Below are 25,422 nucleotides of genomic sequence, written 5' to 3'. Positions count from 1 at the left end.
TGCACTGTGGTGGGTCCCACTCTCAACTGGTAATTATAATATAATATATTTTATTTTTAAATAAAATATAATTTTGATTTTGAGGGTTTTTAACTGGTTATTTCCCCATTTTCCATGGCTGTTCTTGAAATCCTTCTGTTCCTCACCTCTATGCTTCCTCTACGGCCATCTCTTTCCTCTGTAAATTAATCAATTTAATGGATCCTTTCGATTCCGCCGCCTCTTCCGGCAGCAGCAGCGGCAGTTCCTCCTCCACCGTCACCAAACCTCAAGATATCGATGGCCTTCTCGCCGGCGCTGGTTATAAGGTCCGCTCCTCCGACCTCCACCACGTTGCTCAACGACTTGAGCGCCTTGAATCTGCTATGTTCAACTCTTCCTCTGAGATCTCTCAACTCGCCTCCGATGCGGTCCATTACAACCCTTCCGACATCGCTTCTTGGGTTGATTCCATTCTCTCTGAGTTTAATGAAACGGCATCCTTGCCGTCTGATCTATCCGATTTTCCCGATCTCTTTACGGTTTCTAATCAGACGCCTGGAAATGTTTCCTGGATTGATCCTTGTGTTGCTGCGCAACACCAGAACCTTGCCCAGAATCAGCTAACCGTCGTCACCGCCATGGAGGAAGACTCCGGTATAAAACTCGTCCATATGTTGGTTACTTGTGCCGATTCCATCCACCGTGGCGATTTTCCATTGGCTGGGTCTCTGTTTGTTGAAATGCAAAGTTTGCTCTCTGGCATCAACACCGATTGCGGCATCGGGAAAGTCGCCGGTCACTTCATTGACGCGCTGACTCGGCGCGTGTTCACACCACACGACCCTACCACTACTAGCACCGGCTGCGAAAATGAGCTTCTCTATCACCATTATTACGAAGCTTGCCCTTACCTTAAATTCGCCCATTTCACCGCCAACCAAGCCATTCTGGAAGCCTTCGACGGTCACGATTGCGTCCACGTCATCGATTTTAATCTAATGCACGGTTTACAATGGCCGGCATTAATCCAAGCCCTCGCTCTCCGCCCTGGCGGCCCTCCTCTTCTCCGTTTAACTGGCATTGGCCCACCTTCTCCCGACGGCCGCGACTCGCTGCGTGAAATCGGGTTAAAACTCGCCGAGTTGGCTCGGTCGGTGAACGTCCGATTCGCCTTCCGCGGCGTAGCGGCGGCGAGGCTGGAAGATGTGAAGCCGTGGATGCTCCAGGTGAGTCCTAAGGAGACGGTAGCGGTGAACTCGGTTATGCAGCTCCACCGGCTATTAGGAAACAACAACCAGTTCTCCTCCCCCTTGGAAATGGTTCTCGGGTGGATCCGGAGTTTGAAGCCAAAGATCATGACGGTGGTCGAACAAGAAGCAGACCACAACCAAACCGGGTTCTTGGAGCGGTTCACAGAGGCGTTATTTTACTACTCCACCATGTTTGATTCACTCGAAGCTTGCTGTAAGATGCCGGAGAAGGCTTTCGCGGAGATGTATCTACAGAGAGAAATTTGCAACGTGGTAAGCTGTGAAGGATCGGCTCGAGTCGAACGCCACGAACCTCTCGTCAAGTGGAGGTCTCGGCTCCAACAAGCCGGCTTCAGAGCCCTCCATTTGGGATCCAACGCCTTCAAGCAAGCCAGTATGCTGCTAACACTCTTCTCCGCCGAAGGATTCTCCGTCGAGGAGAACGAAGGGTGTTTAACCCTCGGCTGGCACAGCCGCCCTCTTCTCGCGGCTTCCGCTTGGCAAGCCGCACCGCCGATCGACGCAACTCATCCATCCGGAGAAACAGTATAAAATAATAATAATAATAATAATATTATTATTATTATTATTATTACAAATAAGTGTCATGTAAAATTCTTTTTTTATTACATATATTTTTTTTTCCTTCTTTAATTTCATCGAACCCCAAAAAAATAAAAAAAAAAAAATAGAAATATATCCATCATATTGCATTAAATTTTAATATAAAAGAGTCAATGATATGGACCTTGGATCTAATCTTCTATTCTTAGAGGCGGTTTAGCTTTATCCATCAAATGGTTTAAAATATTAATCTCAATTAGTACTATCTTAGGGGTACCCTAATTAGTAGGTTAATTATATGTTCCTTTATTAGGGACAACTTGGATAGTGTGCCTTACGTTTCCTTGTACCTAAACTTACCTACATTTCACCAACTATATATATATTTAATTTTCCAATCTCTACCACCTTATTACATAACAGGGAGAGGGGGCGATATGGTAAAAAAAAAAAAGAATAGAGGAGGACCAAAAAGCAAAAGAAAAAATAAAAGTAGTAGTGGGAGTGGGGTTGTGTTGGGGAAAGGTGACCCAGGAAGGGGTGATTGGAATAATAGGGATGGCATGTGGGATTGCCCGACCGTAAAGGAAAAACGGACTCAGCAACGGGACCCCTTCTTCGCGGGTAATTAATTATGAGGGCTGGCTAAAATGGCCGGTTCTAGAAAGGGAGAGGTGTTGGATGAGTGTTTAAGCCACGTTGACGCAGGTAGGGTGTGCAGAAACTGTGTCATCGCCGCAGCTGGCCTGTCCATGGGGTCTTCCACTGACTCAACTTGTGCTGTTTTGCATTACATTTTGGGCCCCTGCAAACTGTTTGATCAAATGTCTAAAACAAGAGGGTTCTCTGCTGCTTCGCTGCCACTCAATCTCATTGGGTTCTGTTTCACAAATACCAAAAACTAATTAAAATTACAATCAAGTCCTCCAACTTTTAAATTTAAACAATTCCACCCAGCAACGGGAGATATAATGGGTTTCATAAAAGAGGAAAGGAAGATGGCTAAGGAAACAGGCTTCCGTAAGTCGGGGGAATTAAGCCGATAAAAAAGCGGGTCAAGTCACAAGAACCTGGACCCGGTAGACCCGGTAGACCCGAGATGTGGCCCTACCAGTCCCTAATTTCACGTGATCCCGTTCTGCGTGCTGACCAAGTCGGGAAATCCCATGGCCCACACTCGAAAAATATTTGCTGGGGACCACCTTTCATCTCTGCATCAGCCGGCACCTCACGTCTTACTAATCTCCCACGTGTCGATAGCGATATTACCACATTTTTCATTTTTTATTAAATTCCCTAAAATTAATATATATATATATTTTTTTTTTTTATTACATGGTCCGTTCCTCGTGGGTCAATTTTCGGTGAGAGAGACCCGTCTAGGTCTCAAAGTTGAAAGGCCCATCATTAAGGATGGGATCCTCTGCGGACAAGACTAGGGGTCCTTCCTTCTGCGATCCCATCTTAGGGCCTTTTACATTTAATATTTGACGTTTCTTTCTAATCAAAACAACCATGATTGAACTTTTGAGCTATCATAGATTATGTGGCTCTAATTAATAATTAAGCTTTTTTAATTAACTTTAATCATTGTATTTCAAATTAATAATGGATTGGGAGGCCCAACGTCGGCCCATTATTATAGATATGGGCTTTGTCTTAAATCCAATTGAATATATTATCTTCTAATTTATTAAAAATACTTTAAAAACTACAAAATTTATAAATTTATAAAAAATATTGTAATCAAACACTAATTATGGTATAATGAAAATTAAAATTTCAGAATTTCAGAGTAATTTCACTTCTGTTACTCTCTTCACCCTCCTCCGATCCTCTCCCTTTCATCCTCTCATCGCCATTTTCGCCGCCCTCAATTCTCCAGCTACTGCTCCCTGATTTCTCCTCCTCGAAGCTCTCTGACCGCTCTGCGGTGTTCCTCACCTCCGATTCCGGCGAGCTTTGGGTTACCTGCGGTGGTGCTCCTGTGTATAACTGCACCTGGTGATGATGCTGCAGTGATGCGTGATGCAGATGCGGCGTGTAGAAGTGGGAAGGCTGATGGGACGAGGGCGGTGGTCCATACAGGGCAGACGGCGTTGCTGCGCCTGCCGCAGCCGCGTACTCCGGTGGGACCCACAACCCGCCTAGACCAAGAACTACGAGCTGAGCCGCTGGCGGTCCAGATGCTTGTAAGGTTGGACCGGGTCGTCTAGTGTGGAGTCTGTATTTCTGCGAGTATATATACGATAATTAGATATCCAGAAATGATTTTTTTTTTTTTTTTTTTTTTTTTTTTTTGCGAATATTTTACTTTGGTTAAAATAACATTTTTGGTGACAAGTGACGTCGTATTTTTAGCTTTTATATATTAAAATATTCAAATTTAATCGTTGTTTTTTCAATAAATTTTCAAATTAGTGTTTATAAATAATTTTAAGTTTCTTCCTATATAAATTAATTAAATAATAATTTCCCTGCAGATATATTATTTTTTATAAAAAAAATGGCAATAAACCACTGAATTTAAATTCGGAAAAGCAGAAGAAAAATTACCGTGGGATTTTTTTTTTTACCCACAAAATTTACCTGGAGATGGCTTTTTACTTCATCGTTCGTCAAACCTTCTACTTTCATCAGCTCCCTTATCTGCTTTGGTGTGGCAGCTGTTTTCAATTAAAAATAAATAAATAAATTAATTAATTAACTCTAAAGTCCATCCAATTTTTTTTAATCATAATTAATTAATTAATTAATTAACATCGATATACCTTGAGAACCACCAAGCATCTGAAGTGCATTGACAAATCTCCGGTGCAATTCCGGCGACCAGCACCGCCTAGCCTTCCGGTGAGTCTGTGTCGTAGTTGAACTCGTCGTCGGAGCTAATTCCACCTCCGCCGCTCCATTTTCAAACCTTTGCTCCACCGCCATTACCACCCCACCATCAATAATCTTGTTTTCATTTTTATTATTATTCTTTTCACCTTTCTCCAATAACTCCATTTTCGCCGCCGCCCCTTTCTCGCCGGAGCTCCGATCTTTGTTGAACGGAACAAAAGCTCCATGATTAATTCTTCTTTGGATACAGTTGACTGAATTATTATTATTATTATTATTATCACAATCTTCCAATTTGGAGTGATCAGTAGATGCATTATTATTTAGCGTAGATTGATGTTTGCTTACGTCGCCTGCTTGACTCCAAAGCTGAACTGACGTCATCCAATTTGCCTTATCGGACATCACTGTCTCCGGCTTTTCATCCTCCGCCGCCGTTGCGTTTTTCAGCGGCATGAATTCTTCCAACACTGGCGCCGCCACCGCCGCCGATCCTGTCGTCTTGCAGGCTTGTAGCTGTCTCCTCGACGTCTCCACGGCTAAAACACCAAAACAAAAACAAATTAAATAATTATAAATATATATATATATATATATCAATCTGTCATTTAAATTTTCATTTATTTTTCTTCTCCAACTTTCAAAATATAAATTATTATTTATTCTATTTTAATTATGAAATATTTTTTTTTAAGTTTCTTAAAAATAATTATTTTTCCTTCACTATTACTCTCCATTCAACAAATTAGTATTATATTCACGGACCACGTATATTTAATTAAATTAGCCTATTTAAACATAATTTATTACGTCCTTTCTATAGTAAATATTCCTTACCCAATATCAAAGGTCTATATTCTATATTCTCGAAAGTCTCTTACGTCTTTTAAAGTCGGTAAATTAAAATATATATATTTAATTTAATTTTAAAGTGATAAAAGAAAATAAGTATAAAAAAAAAAAAAAAAAAAATTAAGAGATGGTAATTGGGGATTAAGTTGGGTACCGTTGGTTAAAAGCTGCATGCAAAGTGGAAGCTCCCGTTTGAAGACATCAATTTTGAGGCGCTCTTCCTCAAGGCGAGACAGGAAGTGATGAAGCTTATCATAGGACAAGGAGTAGTCATCAGAATTAGCGCCTAATTCCGTGGATCCCATTAGTAATTAGCCTTAATTAATCAAGCTTTAGCTTCACTAATCTCGATCATGCCTTGCCCTCATAGCAACCAACAAGATAAAAGTGGGCGCTTGGCGCTTGGCGTAGAGAGCCCCCCTTAAGAAAGTGGATGAATGTTGGTTAATGCGAGAAAATGGAAGGATATTGCCTTCTTTTTATGCCTCACTTCCAACGGAATAAAGCATCTTTTTTTTTTTCTTTTTTTTTTCTTTTTTTAAATTAAACTCTAATTATCGCTAACCCAAAGAACTTTAATGTAGCATATACGGTAGAGAGAGGGATATTTAGTCTATATTCATGAAAGTAATAATAATAATAATTAAATTGGAATTAATTAAAGTTTGGGAATCTTGTGGTTACCTACTTTAATGAAGTGGACTATAAGGTAACAAGATTCTCACTAAAATTTAGACCAACCTTTTATCCTTTTTCGGGTTCTCAACCATATTCTGTTTGGATCTGTGTGGAACCAACCACAGGTCACATTTTCACATTTTTCTTTTTTACTTTCCCATCTTTTAAATAATTTAAATAAAATTACACGCCGATAAGGACTCAATTTAATAGAAAGTTTAAATATCAAATGACAAAGAGAAAATTATGATACAAACTGATAAAAAAATTATTACAGATTAACTTGTTGATAAAATATTGGTAAAAATATTTGTTTGAGATTCAAATATTTCACAATTAAGATCGGAATGATTTTAAACATATAATTCAAACTATATAAAATTGCAAAAAAAACTTAGTCATGGATAGAAGGAAAGACATTAATACTTTTTTTATTTCTATACTTTCATATTTCAGGAAGATAATTAGTATTATGTAAATGTAATGGTAAATAAATAAAAATATTAAAATACATTACAAAAAATATCATAACTTTAAATTATTATACGAAGAATATATAAAATTTGATTTTTGTTTAACATGTATTTTGGAATAATTTGACGAGATCTTTAATTTATATTATGCATTGGATAAAAATTAAATATTAAATATTTAAATGAGTTATTATTTTCTTAGTTTAAAAAAATAATGACGAGGCTTGTGCTACAAGCTCTGACTTTTGTTTTTATTATTATTCGAAAAAGGAAAAGGAGGAAAAAAAAAAAAAGAGAGAAAAAAAGAAAAAAGATTCTCCTCGTGACACGTGTCGCGATATATTCGGTTTGAAATTATTCTTCTGAATATCCTTTTTGTCTGGCGCCCACACGCAGGAATATTCCCCTAAATTTTCACTATTTCCCTCCAAATTATATCTTTATATTTTTCAATATTCCGTTGGGTACCCCCACCATAACCCGATAACGACTAACCAATTTTCGAATACATCAAATATCTTAGTAATTAAAAAAAATATATATTTTTCTCAATATCACGTGCATGACACGTGTGTTTTAAAATAGTAAAAATAGTAAAATATTAAATATTAAATAAAAGAGTTATCCAAAAGTATAATCAGAGAATATGTATATGTATATATGAATGGTTGTACCAAATTCCTTAATGCACTTAACTTAAAAGATAGAGAATATTTCACCCTTTTAATTGGCATCTAAATTAGAATTTTAATTATTTTTTCATGCGTGGTTTCCTACCTACCATGCTTTTTAATCATCTAGATGCTCGTTGATTATACTTTTTATTTTTTACCTCATTTTAAACTTCGAATATTTCTCCCAAACAGTAAATATACAAAAATTATTAATATTTAAGGAAATAATTTAAAACCTTTTAATTTTGTTTATATTAGATAATTAGTTATAGGGTGAGAAAGAAAAAAAAAAAAAGGAGAAAATAAAAGGCTTGAAGAAGAAGGTGTTAAAGAGTGGAGAATCAGAGAATAGAAATTGTGGTCGGCCTCTTGCCAAAAAGATAAATAAAATAAAATAAAGAAAAAAGAAAAAAGAAAAAAGAAAAAAGAAAAAGAAAAAAAAAAGTCACATGTTGAGTGTTAATGAAGTCTGGAATTTTGAACAATACTCTTCAACGTAAAATCTATATTCCCTTTTTTTATGCTACACCACACGTGTTTTTTTTTTTTTATTCTTTTTATTATTATTATTATTATTTATTTTAACATGAAACTATATAATTTTAAATCTATTTAATACAATGGTAAAACCTCAAAAATAATTGAATTTTTTTTAGAATTTATTAAACACAATATCAAATAATATACATTATTATATATTTTTTATAATTCAAAAATCAAATATATACAAACACCTATATTTATTATTTAACAATTAATTTATTCAATATCTATAATAAATTGAAGTGGTAATGTAAGACTTGTCTTATAATGAACGGTCTAACTATCCTTAACACAAATATATATATATATATATATATATATATATATATATTATTTATTTTCATTTTGTTAAATATATTTCGAAGGGGAGGCCCATTCAGAAGGTTGCCTTAACTTGGATTAAAGCTTGGGCCGGCCCCACACTTCCAAGTCCAAGTTAAAATTTTATTTTTATTAAAATTCGTAAAAAGTAAAAAACATATTTTTTCTGAATTTTCAAATATATAATATATATATTGGTTTCCAATTATAAGAATTAAATATTGAAAATTTATGTTTTGGATGTTTTTTTCCTAAAAAATTTCATTTTAATTAAGAATTTTAAATTTAATAAGGAGCTTATATTATAAGAGAAATAATTAATTTAAGCGTTCAGCCGAGTATAATTGAAAAGGTTGAAATTTAAATTTAAATTGTAAGTTTTTAAAATAATAAAATATATATTCAATGAATACCTGGAGAGTATTATACCATTTCTTAGGTTTGTATGTTCAGACCTCTACCTATATATGATGTGTAACATAAATTCTTTTTAAGTTTTTTGAAAAAAATAAAATATCCATTTTTTATTTTATTATTTTTTTTGTCCTTACGTGTTATTTATGTATCAAACGATTTCTAGTTGGTAGGTATTTCAATCGTAAATTCATGTTCAAATTTGGTACTCCTAAATTTATGTTAGTCCATTGTTCCAACCAGAATTCAAGTTCATTAATGACATTCGTTCTTAGTACATTCATAAAGAAAATTAATTATCATCGAACAAATCATCAATAGTGTTAAATATTATTAATTGTTCAGAATAGTAGCTAAGCTAATATTTTTAGCTTTAATTACGTCAAAAGTGATTTTGAGACAATCTAAACGGATCAAGAGCTAAACATTTAGAAAAAGAAATAAATAAAAATAATGTTAGTTTTTAAATATTAAGAATCAAAATAGAAGTAAATACAAAATTGTTAAATTGTTTGGAAAACTCATGAATTTAAATATAATTTAAGTTAAACCTAGGAGAATAAAAATGTAATTTTTTTTAATTAAGAAAAAACGAAGAGAAATTTTCAATCTCTCTCCTCTCTCCTCTCAGTCTCTCATGCACGGTTGACTGTCCCCATCTTCCCACACATCCAGGGTGGGTGCCTCCTGTCGTCACCACCGCAACATTCAAGCTACTATGCCACAGGGTGGAGTGAGTGAGAGTAAAGATGTCCACTAGGTGGGGTGAGGACACTGAAGCCTTTCTCGTCTCCATTAGAATTGGGATCGAACATGTGTATTCTCATTGTTATAATGTTTTATCAACTAATACCTAAGAATAAAATAAAATATACTACTCATAAATTAAAAGAATATTAACTCATTACCGGTATCTAAGATATATTCAAGAATTATTATAAATATCAGGATAGAGATTTGTACATGGAATCATTTTTGTCTGTTATTCTTTTAAAAAAGCTAATCATTTTTTTTTCTTTATTAATGTATATCTTTTATTTTTCTTATTATTTGTTAATAATATGAAAATATATGAAAGTTAAAAATAAATCTTAAAAATTGTAGTTTTTGAAGGTGGTTAGGTGGGAAAATTGGATTAAAAAGGAGACAAAAAAAATATAACCTCCCGATTTCATTTATCTAAATTGGAGAAAATTTCTCCTCACTTTCTTCACCCATTGGCAGTTTAAATAGCAGGAAATCTCTCCCCTCCAGATATTAAAAAGGACATGAGTTTGTCTTTTTATTATTTTTATTTTATTGGTAGGCGACGTTAAATAAAAAAAAATAAATAAATAAAAGGAAATAATTTACATCGCGACACGTGTCGAAATTATAGACCCGGGGAGGTATTTTAAAAAATAGATAAAAACATAATATTTGTAAGGAAATGGACAAATAACGGACGAGTAAATGTGTATGATGATCCATAAAACAGTGGCGTGATCTGAAACCGCACGCATGTAAATGTGGATGCATGCATGTCCCATGCAAATAAAGACACATCATTTGTCTTCTTTTGCATGGCTCACTCTCAACCATCCCAGCTTACATGCATTCATTGAAAGGTGTTTGGACAACATTATTACTAATTATTTTATTTTTTATTTACTTATTTTTATGAAATTATAATAGGTTAATAAGCTTTATTTAGAAATGATTTAAGTAAATAATTATTAAGTAAATTTACCATTATTTGGTCAGTAACTTTTTATTGTTAGAGGTATGGAAGGGAAGGGTAGTTTGGGACAGTTTATTTAATAAAATAATAATTTATTTAAAATTGAAAAAGACATCTTTCGATTTAATCGGTTTTTTTTTTTTTTTTTTTTTTTTTTTTTTTTTTTTTTTTTTTTTTTTTTAGTTTCTTTCCTTACAAGGACTCCAATCATGTTCATTGTTCACACTAAATGTATATATATGCCGCTAATCGGCTAGTGTTTTTGCAGAGAAGACGGCGCCATGGGGAAGGAGAGCTCGTGTGGAGACAGCTTTCGGAAAGACGATGCACAAGGAGCTGCTCTTGGGTGGGATTCTCTTCAGAGGCTTCCTACCTATCAAAGGGCTCGAATAGCTCTTCTGCATGGCGTTACAGGTTAAGAACTAGGAAATAATGCACTCTCTTTGAATCTTCATTCCCGCCCCTATTTCTCTCTTAAATTTCAGACGATTTTGTGCATTTTAGGGGATTTGAAGGAAATCGATCTTCAGAAGCTTGATGTTCAGGAGACGAAGGAGCTGTTAAACAGAGTGGTGAGAAATCCTGAAGATAATGAGGAATATCTGCTGAAACTCAAGAATCGAATCGACAGGTTCAAAATCGCTAATCCTTCTTCGATTTTGTGTTATTTTGTTACTCTTCAAATTGATTCGGTTTAGTATATCAATAATCTTCATTATTGGATTTTATGATTTGGTCAGGGCTTCCCTTTGTTTACCTACTATTGAAGTGCGATTCCAGAATCTTAACATCAGCGGTGAAGCATACTTGGGGGAAAGAGCTTCGCCTTCACTCTTTAACTATTTTCTAAACATTGCAGAGGTAAATGCTGAATACTGATATCGATAGAATATTGATATGAAAGTTCAAGATCTTACTATTTATATCTTTCTTTTTGAATCGTCATAGAGTGTAGCAAAATGGCTTCATTTATGTTCAAACCGAAAGCAGAAATTCTCGATCCTTTGTGATGCGAGTGGAATTATCAAACCAGGAAGGTGTGGTAATTTCTGTTCGTTCTTGGATTAACTCATTGTCCAGATGTTGTAAGTTCATAGCAAAAACATTGGCATTTCAAATTCTCTGCAGAATGACCTTACTCCTCGGACCGCCAGGTTCTGGCAAGACGACTTTGCTAAAAGCCTTGTCTGGAAAACTTGATTCACAGCTACAGGTTACATGTCTTACTTCCATGAATTTTATAAATGAATTGAGGTATTCATGTCCTGCAACTTAGTAGATTCTTGTTTTATGATAGTTTTCTGGGAGAGTAACTTATAATGGCCATGAAATGAAGGAATTTGTTCCTCAGAGAACCGCTGCTTATGTCAGTCAGTATGATATCCATCTTCCTTTGATGACAGTAAGGGAAACCTTAATGTTCTCGGCAAGATGTCAAGGAATTGGCACTAGCTATGGTTTGAAGCCCCTTTTAAGATTCTCAATTTATATCATTCTTCACAAATTTTAGTATTAGATTCTGAAATTGATTTCATCAATAATTTAGACATGCTTATTGAGCTTCTGAGGAAGGAAAAAGAGATGAATATCAAGCCAGATCCTTACATTGATGCATTGATGAAGGTAAAATGAATGAATAATATAACATCCAAATAAAATTGAATACTACTCGGGCACGTTACGATACTTTGCTTATGCAGGCATCAGTATTGAAGGGACAGAAGGAAGATATCGTTACCGAGTATATACTCAAGGTATGTCGTGAAACCCCATATGTAACACCTACTATTGGATGTAACAAAATAAAAGGTTGCCTTATTTCTAACCTTTTGTCTCTCAGATATTGGGTTTGGATGTTTGTGCTGATACCATCATAGGAAATGAGATGATCAGGGGTATTTCAGGAGGACAAAAGAAGAGAGTGACTACAGGTAGAGATAAAAGGCTTTGAACTAGAGTAGAATCTCAGCAGAATAATAAATAACTGAACTTTTTAAAATTATGTGTTCCAAAGGAGAGATGCTGGTTTGTCCCGTCAATGCGCTTTTCATGGACAACATATCTACTGGTCTTGACAGTTCAACGACGTTCCAAATCGTGAACTCAATTCGTCAATCCATTCACATTTTCAATAAGACTGCAGTGATCTCTCTTCTTCAACCTCCACCCGAAACTTTTGAGCTATTTGATGATATCATTCTTCTGTCGGAAGGTCGTATTGTGTACCAAGGCCCTCGGGAACATGTTCTGGAGTTTTTTGAATCCATGGGGTTCAGATGTCCTGAAAGGAAGGGTGTAGCCGATTACTTGCAGGAAGTAAGTCTGCCAGTTTCTCCCATGGCTTCCATAATCTATATATATACTACATTTCTTCTACTTTACTTATGAAAATAAAAACAGAATCACCTATTTTGTATATTCACTAACACAAATAACAGAGCTTATCGACATTTTATGACGCAAGAATCTGAAATCTGTTGTTGTATTTAGGTTACATCAAGAAAGGATCAGGGACAATACTGGAGTGGTCATGATGATCAATATCGTTATATATCTGCCGACGAGTTTGTGGAGGGTTTCAAGTCATTTCGAATAGGCAGGGCCATTCAGCATGAGCTTGCTATCCCATTTCAAAAGTCCAACAGCCACCCTGCAGCTTTAATAAGAACTAAATATGGAGCTACTAGGAAAGAATTAATGAAGGCGTGCCTGTCTAGGGAATTTACACTAATGAAGCGGAGTGCATCTCTGCATATTTTCAAGTCGATTCAAGTTAGTTTTGAATATTAGTTTACTTTTTTGCAACCTACATCTAAAATTTCTAACTGTGACATCAAATCCTTTTTGTCAGCTTGAACTTTCTGCTTTAGTTGTAGCAACGGTGTTTGCTCAAGCCAGAAAGTACCATGATAGTATTGATGATGGAGTTGTCTTCTTGGGAGCCCTCTATTTTGGACTCAACTCAATAACATTCACTGGATTTTATGAACTTCCAATGACAATTGAAAAACTCCCTGTATTTTACAAGCAAAGGGACCTCCATTTCTACCCATCATGGGCATTCTCACTGCCAGCATCCATCTTTGGAATTCCTACGTCTTTTATTGAAGTAGCTTTCTGGGTCGCCATAACATATTTTATTATAGGATTTGATCCTAGCTTCACAAGGTCATGACCAAATCCTAGATTCCTGTATTTCTCAGCTTTATGGCCTTGGAGCCTTAAACTTACTCTTTCTTGATTCTCTCTTTCCAGGGTGATTAAACAATTTCTTGTTTACACGTTGAGTGGACAAATGTCATATGCACTTTTCAGATGCCTTGGAGCAGTGACCAGGGATACCGTTGTTGCAAATACAGGAGGATGCCTCGGTGTATTATGGCTTCTGATATTTGGCGGATTCATTTTATCACATGGTATGATTCGATCTAGAAAGTGACATGACCAGATTACTTGCTATTGCCTGTAGTCAAAATAACCAATGCTTGAATTCTCTTACTTAGATAATATGCAGAAGTGGTTGTCTTGGGGTTACTGGACCTCGCCACTGATGTATGCACAAACTGCACTTTCGACGAATGAGTTTCTTAGCAATAGTTGGGCTCGTGTAAGTGTCATGTCAAAACAGGAAGAGATCTTTATAGCACAATCTGCTTTAATGTTGAGGATTCTAATGTGGAGATCAAATTTAGGTTCCTGAAGGATCAACAGAGTCTCTGGGGATTTTGGTTCTGAAATCACGTGGGCTGTTTGTTAATCCATACTGGTATTGGATTTCTGTTGCTGCATTGTTTGGATTCATAGTCTTTTTCAATGTAGCTTCTGCATTGTTTCTAGCATCTCTTAATGGTAAAACTTTCCCTTCATCCAAACAACTTTCATTCTGCATATATCATTGATTCAGTGCTGAACTGTTTCTACTTGATCTTTGCAGAATATGGGAAATCGCAAACAGCTTACCCTCACCAAAAATCTGAGAAGAAGAAAAGCCTTGAAATGGTCAGAGTCGAAAAGGGTCACGTAACAGAGGAAACCAACACAAGTTTAATCAGGAGTAAAACTGATAACTCACCTAAAAGTAAGTTACACTTGGCTACTGAAGTTCTCCTGGCTGAAATTTTCTAATGTGCTCACTAGAGACCATGCACAGATTGCAGGGTCGACAGACAAAACAGTCAAAGGATGCTTCTTCCATTCACGCCTCTCTACCTAACATTTGAGAACATAAAATATTCAGTAGATGTACCGAAGGTAATTATCGTGATGTAAATTACCGTGTTCTTTCGTTTATTATTTACATCATGGCATGAAGATTCATAATCATGGAATTTTCAGGAAATGAAAGCTCAAGGTGCATCTGGGGGTCGGTTGGATATTCTGAAGGGAGTCAGTGGAGCGTTCAGGCCTGGAGTTCTAACAGCTCTAATGGGTATTAGTGGTGCAGGAAAAACAACACTCTTGGACGTTTTGGCTGGAAGAAAAAACAGTGGTTACATTGAAGGAAGCATCAGAATATCAGGCTTTCCTAAAAAACAGGAAACTTTTGCTCAAATTTCCGGATACTGTGAACAAAATGACATTCATTCACCCTATCTTACCGTGTACGAGTCCCTCATATTTTCAGCATGGCTTAGGTTGCCTTCAGAAGTTGATTCGAAGACTTTAGAGGTTTGTGGTAACAATCTGATTCTGAATGGTAGTAGGTAGTAACACCTTTCTCTGAACGACCTTATTTTCCAAAACTCGTGCAGCTTTTTGTCGAAGAAATCATAGAGCTGATTGAATTAACACCATTAAGGGATTCATTGGTTGGATTTCCACATGTGAATGGATTGTCCATCGAGCAGCGCAAAAGGTTAACCATTGCTGTTGAGCTTGTTGCTAATCCTTCAATAATATTCCTGGATGAGCCAACCTCGGGTCTAGACGCTCGAGCAGCAGCCATTGTAATGAGAGCTGTGAGAAATACAGTTGATACAGGAAGAACAGTAGTATGCACAATTCACCAGCCAAGTATTGATATATTTGAGTCATTTGATGAGGTACCACTAAGACTAAATTGCCGCAATAAAACAAACTTCTTAATTGTTCAATGCTCAAATGCAATTTAATATATCTCCAATTTCTATGGACAGCTCTTTTTATTGACAAGAGGAGGTGAAGAAATATATGTGGGTCCTTTGGGGCAACGGTCTTGCCATTTAATCAAGTATTTTGAGGTAGGCACAAACCATAATCATAACTTTATTTTCCTCATGTAATATATAATTTGGAGTGTTTTTCTCTGTTTCTCTGTGGTGTTAAAGGACATCCCTGGAGTTGATAGCATAAGGGATGGATATAATCCAGCAACATGGGTTTTGGATATGACAACAGCAGCAAAAGAAGAGGCTCTAGGCATCAAATTCGCGGATGTATACAAGAAATCCGATCTTTTTCGGTCAGTCGACTAATTTATTCAACCGAAGAACTATTGCATCTTTAACTGCTGTAGATGATAATCTGTAGCTAATATTAATACAGACAAAATGAAGCTCTGATTAGAGAGTTGAGTGCACCTCCTCCAGATGCTCAAGCTCTTCATTTTCCCTCCACGTACCCACGTTCCTACCTGACTCAGTTCAAAGCCTGCCTATGGAAGCAGCACAAATCATTTTTCAGGAACACCTCATACAATGCCGTCAGGATGCTGTTTAGTGCTTCAATGGGCCTTTTGTTTGGAGCTGTTTTCTTGAAGCTAGGCAGCAAGAGGTACATACACAAAACCATGCTACATTCAGTGCTTAGATTTCTGAATATAAATATATGTTCTTCATAACTCAGGAGCACGAAGCAAGAAATTTTCAATAGCGTAGGTGCTATGTACATTGCAATTAACTTCATGGGGACCCAAGGCTCACTTACAGTGCAACCCGTGCTCATAACTGAGCGGACCGTTTACTACAGGGAGCGGGCTGCTGGAATGTATTCTGCTTTGCCTCATGCATTTGCTCAGGTATTCCTTACACTTATATTTTGATATTTATGGAAGCAGAGTCCATTGATTGACAAATATCAGCATAAATAAGGTTTTTGGTCGTGAAGTTTGTATGAATTTAGTTGGAGATCTGTACTAATGTGACATGTCTTGCCTTGTGTATTGTTATGTCAGGTTGCAATTGAATTCCCATACACGCTGGTTCAGGTAGCTTTATATGCGGTTATAGTGTATGCAATGATGGGATATGAATGGACAGCCAGCAAGTTTCTCCTCAACTACTTCTTCATGTTCATTACAATTCTATACTTCATATACTATGGTATGGTGGTGGTAGCCGTGAGTCCTAATCAAGCAACTGCTTCTATGCTTACTGGGTTCTCCTACTCAGTCTGGAACCTTTTCACCGGTTTCGTTATCCCTCGAACGGTAAATTGCTCATTACGTTATCACTGTTTTCTTATTCATGATTCCCACTAAGATTGAACTGAGAGACCTTGCTGGTTGAGTGCAGAGAATTTCTGTGTGGTGGAGATGGTATGCTTGGATTTGCCCAGTTTCTTGGAGTTTGTATGGAACGGTAACTTCCCAATTTGCAGATATACAAACTAAGCTTGACACAGGAGAGACGGTGGCTGAGTTTATTGAGCAATATTATGGGTATAAATATGACTTTCTGTGGGTGGTTTCAGTTGCTCTTTTGGTCTTCACTTTTCTCATGGTCTTGGTGTTTGTTTACGCAACCAAGCACTTTAACTTTCAGAAAAGATGATACAACACATGTTTGCCTTTTGCCTTCCTGTTCTTCCTGTTCTTCCTGTGTTCCCTTTCCATGAAAGTGAGAAAATTTTATCTTTGAAGCTTCAATGTTGTATAATCACTTTCTTGAGATTCGGCTAATTATTTGTACTTTTTAGTTTGTTTGGTTGAATGTGAGCTAAGATTTGAACCCGTGGAAGATGGTCTCGTGTTTTGAATCACGAACCTCTACTATGGTATGATATTGTCCAATTTAAGCTCATGATTTTTCCAAAAGGCATCGTACCAATGAAGATGTATTCCTTACTTATAAACTCCCACAATCAACTCTTACTCGTCTTCCAACAATCCTTCCCTCGAACAAACTTCACCATAGAGCCTCCCTTGAGACCTATGGATCTTTCGAATAGCCTCATCTTAATCTAGATTCTTCCTTTCCTTTGGAACCCTCAAACAAAGTACATCATTTGTTCAACACTTTAGTCACTTTTGACTACACCTTCTTTGACTACACCTTCAAAGCTTACAACTTTGAACATGACCTCTCGTGACTTTGCTTTTGTTTTTGGTTTTCACAAAGAGCCTCATACCGATGTAGATGTATTCCTTACGTGTAAACTCACAATAAACCCCTTAATTAGCTTAGGTGAGACTTCTCCTCATTTAGACCTTTAATACTAAAATTAATTTTAATTTTTTTAATTCGTCATAGCATCTTATTTTTTGTAATTAAAATAATTTAGACGGGGAGGTTTAAGCTGACGCTGTTACCCAATCTGTTAATATTTTTGGTTCGGAAAAGCGCTCGCCCACTAAAAAAGCGACACGTTAGCCAATTTGATTTCTGCTGTTGCTTCGTCTTCCGTTTCTTCTCCTCCGTGCATGGCTGCTCTTTCTTTTGCCGCTCCCACTAATTCCCTCGCTTTTCTCTACGGTACCAGAAAAAACCAGAACTCGCCGACCCATTTCGCGAAGTTCAAATGGATGGAACTGCTGGAAACGTTCAAATCGCTTATAAATCTTACTTGAACCGGATATCTTCTCTCTGCAAAGATGGCGAACTACGAGAAGCTGTGGAGTTGCTGATATGGAATTATGAAATATCTCAGTTAGACCTGATGTACACGGAAAACTCTTTCAGCGCTGCGTTTACGAGAGAGTTCATTGCAAAGAATGACTACGTCGACACCAAATCGGTGGTCTTCTACTCAGAATTCAACGATCAGACCAAATTGAGATTAGAAATTAGAATCGGCTTTGATGAAGAAGCTTGGGTTTGTTGTTGTGAGATGCACGAAATTGAGCTTGTTGTGGACAATTTTGTTATTCCAATTTCCTTGAAGGTTTCTGGTGCTCTGCAGTGGATTCGATTAGGAAAAGCAGTACATGGCTGTGCAATCAAGATGGGTCGAGGCGGGCGTATCGATGTTGCTGGTAAATGTGTGTGATGCGGAGATGCAAAGGTGTTTGATAAAATTCCCGAGAGAGATATAGTAGCTTGGAATTCGATGATTGTTAATGTTACTCGGAGTGGACTTAATGCGGAAGCGATCAAGATGTTTTATCAAGTTGCTGAACCTACTCAAGGTGACTATCAAGTTCTCTTTCAGCTTCGGCTAATATAAGTGTGATCAATCAGGGTAAACAAGGGCATTCTTTTTGTGTTAGAACAACCTTGAATCCGATCTTGCTGTTGCAAGTAGCATAATCGTGTTGGATTATTGAGTGGAGTAGTCACATTGGCTGATTAAGATGAAGTTTATAAGTAAGAAACATTATCTCCATTAGTACGAGGTCTTTTCGGGAAACCAAAAGTAAGTCACGAGGTTTATGCTCAAAGTGGATAATATCATATCATTGTGGAGATCCGTGGTTCTTTAACAAATAGATATTTGTGCCAAATGTGAATGTCGGAATGTGTAAGACGAGTTTTCAACTCAACTATAAAGAGAGATCTTATAACGTGGAATACTCTGTTGGCTGCCCATGCAGAGCAGGGACAGAGTGGTGAATCATTAAAATTGTTCTATCAGGGTAAATTCATGTTCTTGGAGATGCAGTCTCTTGGTTGATGTCCTAATTCAATTACTTGGACTCGCTCAGAATGGAAGAAAGTGGTATTAAACCCAACAGTTTGAGTATTAGCTCGCATAACAATAGCATCTCTGCCACATGGAATAGCAGTTCATTGATACATCACAAGACAATGAACAGGAACTGGTACCATGAAAATGATATCAGTACAAAACATCAATATTGTTGCTTCTGTCAGGTTAGTACTTGTGAACATCTGTTATTTACTTCTCATTTTCTTGTTCCCTTTTCAACCATCCCAAAAGCCCTTTTCTTTTTCCTTCTGTCTCCCTCCCTTTGTGTACATGGAAATTTAGAAATCTTTATGATGAGCATGAACACAGAGATGCTTCTTAGCTTTGTTGTAATATATTTGTTTTTGTTACTTGTAATTTATTACATGAATCTGAAGCTGTGGTCCTGGAATCTGTGTTTGTTTACCTGTTTTGGATTGATACCATTAAATACATACATACATTCTTGATAGTCTTGTAATGAAGCATCCTATGCTGTGATGATGAGTAAAGACCAAACAAAAACTTACCCTTTTCTCTTGTTTTGATGATTGATTCGTACAATCCAAGCAAAGTTATTGTTTTTTTTTTACATTTTGTGCAGTGGGCAATCAAGGAGTTGTTATTATTATCCAATATCCACGCCTTTTGTTTGACGACAGCAGAGACTGGAAGACCGTGCTGCTTTAGAGAAAGACATTCCTTGCTTCCCTCGGTATTCTTTCATCCTTGCTCCATCCACACTGCCATTGATTTCATTGCATAAAGCTAATGGGGAGAGATTTTCATACTTTTATCATGAATATTCTGTTCCCCTTCCAACGGATGTGAGATCTCACAATCCACTCCCTTAGGGGCCCAACGTCTTCATTTGCACGCCGTCCGATAACTGACTCTGATACTATTTGTAACAGCTCAAACCCACTGCTGCTGGGCAGATATTGTCTTATTTAGACTTTTCGTTCAATGGCTTACTCTCGGAATTTTAAGATGCGTTTTAAAATCGTGAGGTTGACAACAATACCAAACGGACCAAACTAGACAATATTTGTTAGCGGTGGTCTTAGACTATTACAAGGATATCAAAGTCGGTCACCGAGTGATGTGCCAGCAAGGACACTGGCCCCCAAGGGGGTGGATTGTTTATATCCCACATCGGTTCGAGAAAAAACAATACATTTCTTAACATTCTTTATAAGGGTGTGCAAACCTCTTTTAAACATGGCGTAGAAACCTCTCCCTATTAAATACATCGTAAAACTTTGAGGGGAAACCCTTGAAAAAAAAAAGTTAAAAAATGACAATATTTGCTCGAGCCACACGACTTGTTGTTGGAATTCCATAAATCAAATTCCCACCCACTAGTTGTTGGTTGTTCTTTACCTTGTTTCATTAGTTTCCAATATTCTCACCTTTTATTCATTTTCTTAACTTTTTCCCCTCTAATTTTCTATTTTTAATTTTGGGTGACTCGACTTATTCAAACTATTGTTAATGGGTATAACGTATGGACCAAATCTTGATTCTAGAAGGGAAATAATTAAATAAAAATGAAAAGTAATGGGTTATATTAATCGAACGGCTGGGATTGAAGCAGCCTTCTGACATCATCGAGATTACATAAAACAGATCTGAGATTATATCTCTCACAATACCATACCATAGAGTAAGTAGAAAAGTTATTTAAAATTTAAAATTTAATTTTAATTTTAATTAATCAGTGAAAAAAGTCAAATTGGCGTCTGACCATAATTCTCTCCAAAGCTTCACACTTTCGGTGCCTATCTCTCAATTCTTAACTGAATAAAGGCACATGCCTCGTTGGTTACGCCACGACAGCTCCACGCATACGACAACTTGCCAACTCATCCACACATGTCGCCTTCTGATTGGATATCCTCGAGTATTATTCACTAAATTAGTTTTATTATATCAATAAATACTAAAATTTAGGACAAAAAGTGTGAAAAAAACAATAATTTTGGGTAATGGTGATGATAAATAGTTGTTGGTTATGGGCTTTTAATAATTAAAGGTGCAATTAAAAAAAATATCCAAGGGCTTCACACGCAATTAAACAGGAATATAAGCTACGACAACAATTATAAGACAAAGAAAATTTTCACAAAATCTATGATTTTCTGTCAATACGGTACGAAATACATTTTTTTAAAAATAAATAATAAATAGTAAAAGACTAGAAAAATGTGAGAATTAATCATATATGGTCAATTCAATCACCCAATAAATATTCAAATAAACTGACAGGAAATTCCAAAACTACCCAGAACGGAGCATTGCCTTGCCACCTCCGCCGACGACCCATTTTGCCCCGCGCACTTTAACCGCTTATTTACGAACCATGCTGATTTACGGCTTTAAGAAGAGGACGTAAAGGTAATTTCTACGGTGGTACACCGGCTCCGGGAGGGGTGGTTCTGGACTCCGACGGCGGCGTGTGGCCCTCCGACCCTTTAGATGGGTCATCGGATGACTGGCGTAAGCCATCGTCGGTCTCAGCGCGGTTTAGATCCTCTATCATACGAACCACTTCTTGCATCGACGGGCGCTGGTCCGGCATGGCGGCGACGCAGGACATGGCAATTTGTAAAAGCTGAACCATCTCTTCTTCGATATTGTGGTGTCTCATCAATTCCACATCAAAAACCTCCGCCGTCCATTCCTCTCGAACCACCGATTGGACCCACCGCGGAAGATCAATCCCTTCTTCGCCCAACGACGATTGATTTGGCGATTTCCCGGTGAGAAGTTCCAACAGCAAAACGCCAAAACTGTACACGTCGGACTTGAACGTGACCTTACGGGTTTCGACAACCTCCGGCGCGCGGTAACCAGCAATCCGATTGGGTGGCGTTAAGGTGCCAAAGAGAGGGTTAAGGCCGAAGTCTGAAACGGCGGCATCATGGTTGGGACGGAGGAGAATGTTCGACGATTTAATGTTGCCGTGGATGAGTTTTCCTGACACGTGGAGGTGAGTCAATCCTCTTGCCGCGCTTAATGCGATTTTCATCCGGTTGTCCCAGTCAAGCGGCGTACGGCCGGATCCTCTGCTTCCTGTGAATCACCGGAAGCTCAGTTCACCACCACGAGACAGAACACAGAAAAGAAGGCTTTTCTTAAAAGAATCGAAAGTAAATTAGAAAATAAGAAAAACCCATTAAAGATGGCTCTGTTTCTCACGATCATCATTCATTGCTTTTACTTTTTGCCAATGAAATTGATTAAAAAGAAAAAAAAAAACCCCTTTTCCTTGAAAATGATGAACAAGGTACTTATGAATAATGAACTCTGCAAATTCATGCAGGTAAGTGAAATAACTTGGAAATGAATTCTAATTTGTGGGGCCATTGATGTAATGAGAAATAACTTGGAAATGGGATATAATTTTTGAGAGTTATAAGAGATTATACCGTGAAGGGAGGAGGAAAGGCTGCCGGCGGCCATGTAATCGGAAACAAGCAATTTCTCATCTCTGGAGAAGTAGAAAGCTCTGAGAGGAACCACATTTTCATGGTTAATGTTTCCCACAGCCTCCATTTGCGTCTCGAATTCCTTCTTCGTTACCACCACATCTTTCAATCTCTTCACCACTACGGTGGTCCCTTCTTCCAGCACCGCCTTGTACGACGTTCCGACACTTCCTTTTCCTAAAACCTCCGCCGAAGCTCTCAACAAGTCCTCCAAGTCGAAACTGTAAATCCCACCCTCGAAGAACACTAATTTGTTTTTCTCTGTCTCCACTGATCCGCCGGTGATGTCGTCTTTCGAAGACGATGTCCCGGCCTCCGCCGGCACAGATCGAGCAGCAACCACTGTAGTCGGCGGCTTCGCTGGTTGCCTCCTCTCGCGCTTTCGAAGGCAAAATAGGAGAAGAAACAGCAATAGAAACGCGACAAAAGCAGCGCCAACGACAATTCCGACAATGGCGGCGATTGAAAGCTTTCTCGATTTCTTCTCGACGGGAAATTGTGGGGGTTTCAAGGCGGACGTCGGCGATGGAGCAGGGGATGGAAAAAACGGGTTGCACGACGGCAATGGACCACCGCAGAGAGCTAAATTCCCAGCAAAAGATGAAGCAGAAAATTTCGCTAGCGTTTCGGGAATGGATCCATTGAGCTTATTATTCGATACATTGAAGTGCGTTAGACTAATCGCCGGAATACTCGGCAGAGAACCCGAAAACCCATTATTCTCCAAGAAAAGCCCAGTCAACTGGGTCAGATTATTCACCGAAAACGGAATCGAACCAGAGAAATTGTTCGACGAGAGGTCGAGACGAGTCAACCGAATCAACTGAGTCACACTCACTGGAAAATCGCCGGAAAGCTCGTTGTCTTGGAGAAAAAGACTTCGAAGAAACGTCAAATTAGAAAAATCCGCCGGCAAGCCCCCAGAGATCCCATTCGACCGGAGACTAAGAACTCGAAGGCGATTCAACCGACCGAGAGTTCCAGCCGGAATCGGACCAAGAAGCCCAACAGCAGGTAACCGGAGAGCAAAAACAAAGGACTGAGTAGCATCACAGACAACTCCAACCCAAGTACAGGCAGAGGCGGAAGCATTCCATTGAAGACGAGGGCCATGAGGGACTTTATTGAAGAAATCAAGAAGAGCTTCCTTGTCGGCGGAGGGCTCAGATTGAACAGAATGAAGAAGAAATAGAAGGGAAATCAGGAAAAATGGGAGACAGGGGGGAAAGTAAAAAACTTGAGCCATAAGAACAGAGTGGAAGTAGACAAATGAAGGAGGAGGAGAAGAAAAAACAAGGGTGGGGAGAGATTGTTTTGTTTTGTCTTGTATATGAGACCGGTCGTGAGACAAATCCAGGATTCCGGCGCCGGCGATGAGCCGTTAAAGAAACAGAGAGAAACAGAGAGAAACAGAGGAGATTTGAGTAAAAGGCGAAAAGGGCGGATCCTGACCAGAGCTACAACAACACCGCTGCACGCCTCCTCCCTATGTTCCTTACATTCATCTCTTCCATCACATTATTATTAACCCTTAAACTCTCTATCTTACTCACACTAACAACAATTTAACTCCAACCACCAATTCAAAATTATATTTTTTATTACCTTAAATCATATAAACCACTCCTAAATTTTAATTATATTTTAATTACGTCTCTAAATTTGGTCCTGTTTCATTTTTACCATTGAAATTGAAATAAATTGGTTAAATCATTGTTATTATTTACTTCATCTAAAAAATAATATCATTAATAAGAATATTTTATTTTATTTTATCAACAAAATAACTATTTATTGGTAATTAAAAGGATATTGTGTAATTAAGCTTAATTGTCGTTTAATGGTTAATGAAAAAGAATTAGGTAGTAGTTTTGATCAGTCGCGATTTTGGCGCGTGATAAACGATTTGATTTGGGAAGCAGTAGTGGGGATAGGCAAAGGCATGTGGAGCGCCCATGATAAGGGAAGGAAACAAGGTGGGACCTACCCGCCATTCTCCTTAGCCAATGGTGTGTCTCTGTGGTGTCCACGGGCAGCGGGTACTCTCAATTTTTACCCCTTTATTATTATTTAAAAAAAAAATAATATAATCTATATTAAAAATATAATAAAGAAATAACATATATATATATATATATATATTATATTACATATATTTAATTAAATAGGGTAGGAATAGAGACTGAGAATATAGTTTCATCCCGAATCTATTTATCTCGAGAAAATATTTCTCGCTCCTTTAGTTATTCTCTGACAAATCTTCTCCCCATTTGAAGTGGGTCATTGCAGGCCCTCGACTCTATAAGTAAAATGAACATCTCTTGTAGTTATGGTGCTACTAAATGACAAACAGTTCGACCCCTCTTTTATTTTCAATAACTCTATTTTTTCGAACGACTCTCGATGCTAATTATAAATACTTAGGCATTTGATATCCTATGTTTATTTATTTATTTATTTATTCGTTCTTGAAATTGAAGTATATTAAAAAATAAAAGATTTTTTGGAAAAAGGAGAAGCAAATAAAGGAAAAATGGTAAGAGAACAAAGGTTGAATTTAAATCACGAGGCACATACGGGCAAATGGGACACTCTGATCGTTGATGACATCATCGAGACTGTTGCCTGCACAGCTTTGACTTGGCGTACACTCCGATCTGGTCGGCTGAGCTGTTCTTGTTTTTCTGGACATCTACTGCCACCTCACCTCTGCCTCTTCCTCTCCTTATTTTTTTCAAACAAAAAATTATATGCATTTTAGAATTCACTTTGGATCGTTAGGAGAGAACTAAAACA

General features: G+C 37.5%; 4 protein-coding genes across 4 annotated transcripts; 2 read left to right on the top strand and 2 right to left on the bottom strand.

Moving 5' to 3' along the window:
* Nucleotides 1–1,929, top strand: LOC111780722 (protein SLENDER RICE1-LIKE 1). Its single transcript, XM_023661203.2, has one exon. The coding sequence runs from the start codon at nucleotides 198–200 to the stop codon at nucleotides 1,782–1,784; it is 1,587 nt and encodes a 528-aa protein (XP_023516971.2). The 5' UTR covers nucleotides 1–197; the 3' UTR covers nucleotides 1,785–1,929.
* Nucleotides 1,930–3,496: 1,567 nt separating this feature from the next.
* LOC111780246 (myb family transcription factor EFM) lies at nucleotides 3,497–5,929 on the bottom strand. Its single transcript, XM_023660596.2, has 4 exons — nucleotides 5,644–5,929; nucleotides 4,568–5,176; nucleotides 4,386–4,462; nucleotides 3,497–4,028 (listed from the first exon to the last, which is right to left on the bottom strand). The coding sequence occupies exons 1-4, from the start codon at nucleotides 5,792–5,794 to the stop codon at nucleotides 3,579–3,581; spliced, it is 1,287 nt and encodes a 428-aa protein (XP_023516364.2). The 5' UTR covers nucleotides 5,795–5,929; the 3' UTR covers nucleotides 3,497–3,578.
* A 4,593-nt stretch (nucleotides 5,930–10,522) lies between these two features.
* On the top strand, nucleotides 10,523–17,242 carry LOC111780734 (ABC transporter G family member 38). Its single transcript, XM_023661221.2, has 25 exons — nucleotides 10,523–10,726; nucleotides 10,817–10,943; nucleotides 11,053–11,173; nucleotides 11,261–11,349; nucleotides 11,441–11,525; nucleotides 11,610–11,769; nucleotides 11,859–11,935; nucleotides 12,013–12,066; nucleotides 12,153–12,243; nucleotides 12,327–12,628; nucleotides 12,803–13,084; nucleotides 13,164–13,480; nucleotides 13,568–13,728; nucleotides 13,816–13,919; nucleotides 14,005–14,161; nucleotides 14,247–14,390; nucleotides 14,463–14,563; nucleotides 14,648–14,980; nucleotides 15,064–15,354; nucleotides 15,448–15,531; nucleotides 15,619–15,752; nucleotides 15,836–16,063; nucleotides 16,136–16,307; nucleotides 16,464–16,718; nucleotides 16,804–17,242. The coding sequence occupies exons 1-25, from the start codon at nucleotides 10,594–10,596 to the stop codon at nucleotides 17,059–17,061; spliced, it is 4,260 nt and encodes a 1,419-aa protein (XP_023516989.2). The 5' UTR covers nucleotides 10,523–10,593; the 3' UTR covers nucleotides 17,062–17,242.
* A 4,091-nt stretch (nucleotides 17,243–21,333) lies between these two features.
* On the bottom strand, nucleotides 21,334–24,221 carry LOC111780300 (putative inactive receptor kinase At2g26730). The gene is made up of 2 exons (XM_023660665.2): nucleotides 22,567–24,221; nucleotides 21,334–22,210 (listed from the first exon to the last, which is right to left on the bottom strand). Exons 1-2 carry the CDS (start codon nucleotides 23,870–23,872, stop codon nucleotides 21,540–21,542), a joined length of 1,977 nt encoding a protein of 658 aa, XP_023516433.2. The 5' UTR covers nucleotides 23,873–24,221; the 3' UTR covers nucleotides 21,334–21,539.
* Between the last annotated feature and the right edge of the window lie 1,201 nt (nucleotides 24,222–25,422).

This window comes from Cucurbita pepo, chromosome 18, assembly GCF_057944985.1.
Source record: "Cucurbita pepo subsp. pepo isolate OVF chromosome 18, ASM5794498v1, whole genome shotgun sequence".
Taxonomy (NCBI): Eukaryota; Viridiplantae; Streptophyta; class Magnoliopsida; order Cucurbitales; family Cucurbitaceae; genus Cucurbita; species Cucurbita pepo.
This window is presented reverse-complemented; position numbering and strand designations above follow the sequence as displayed.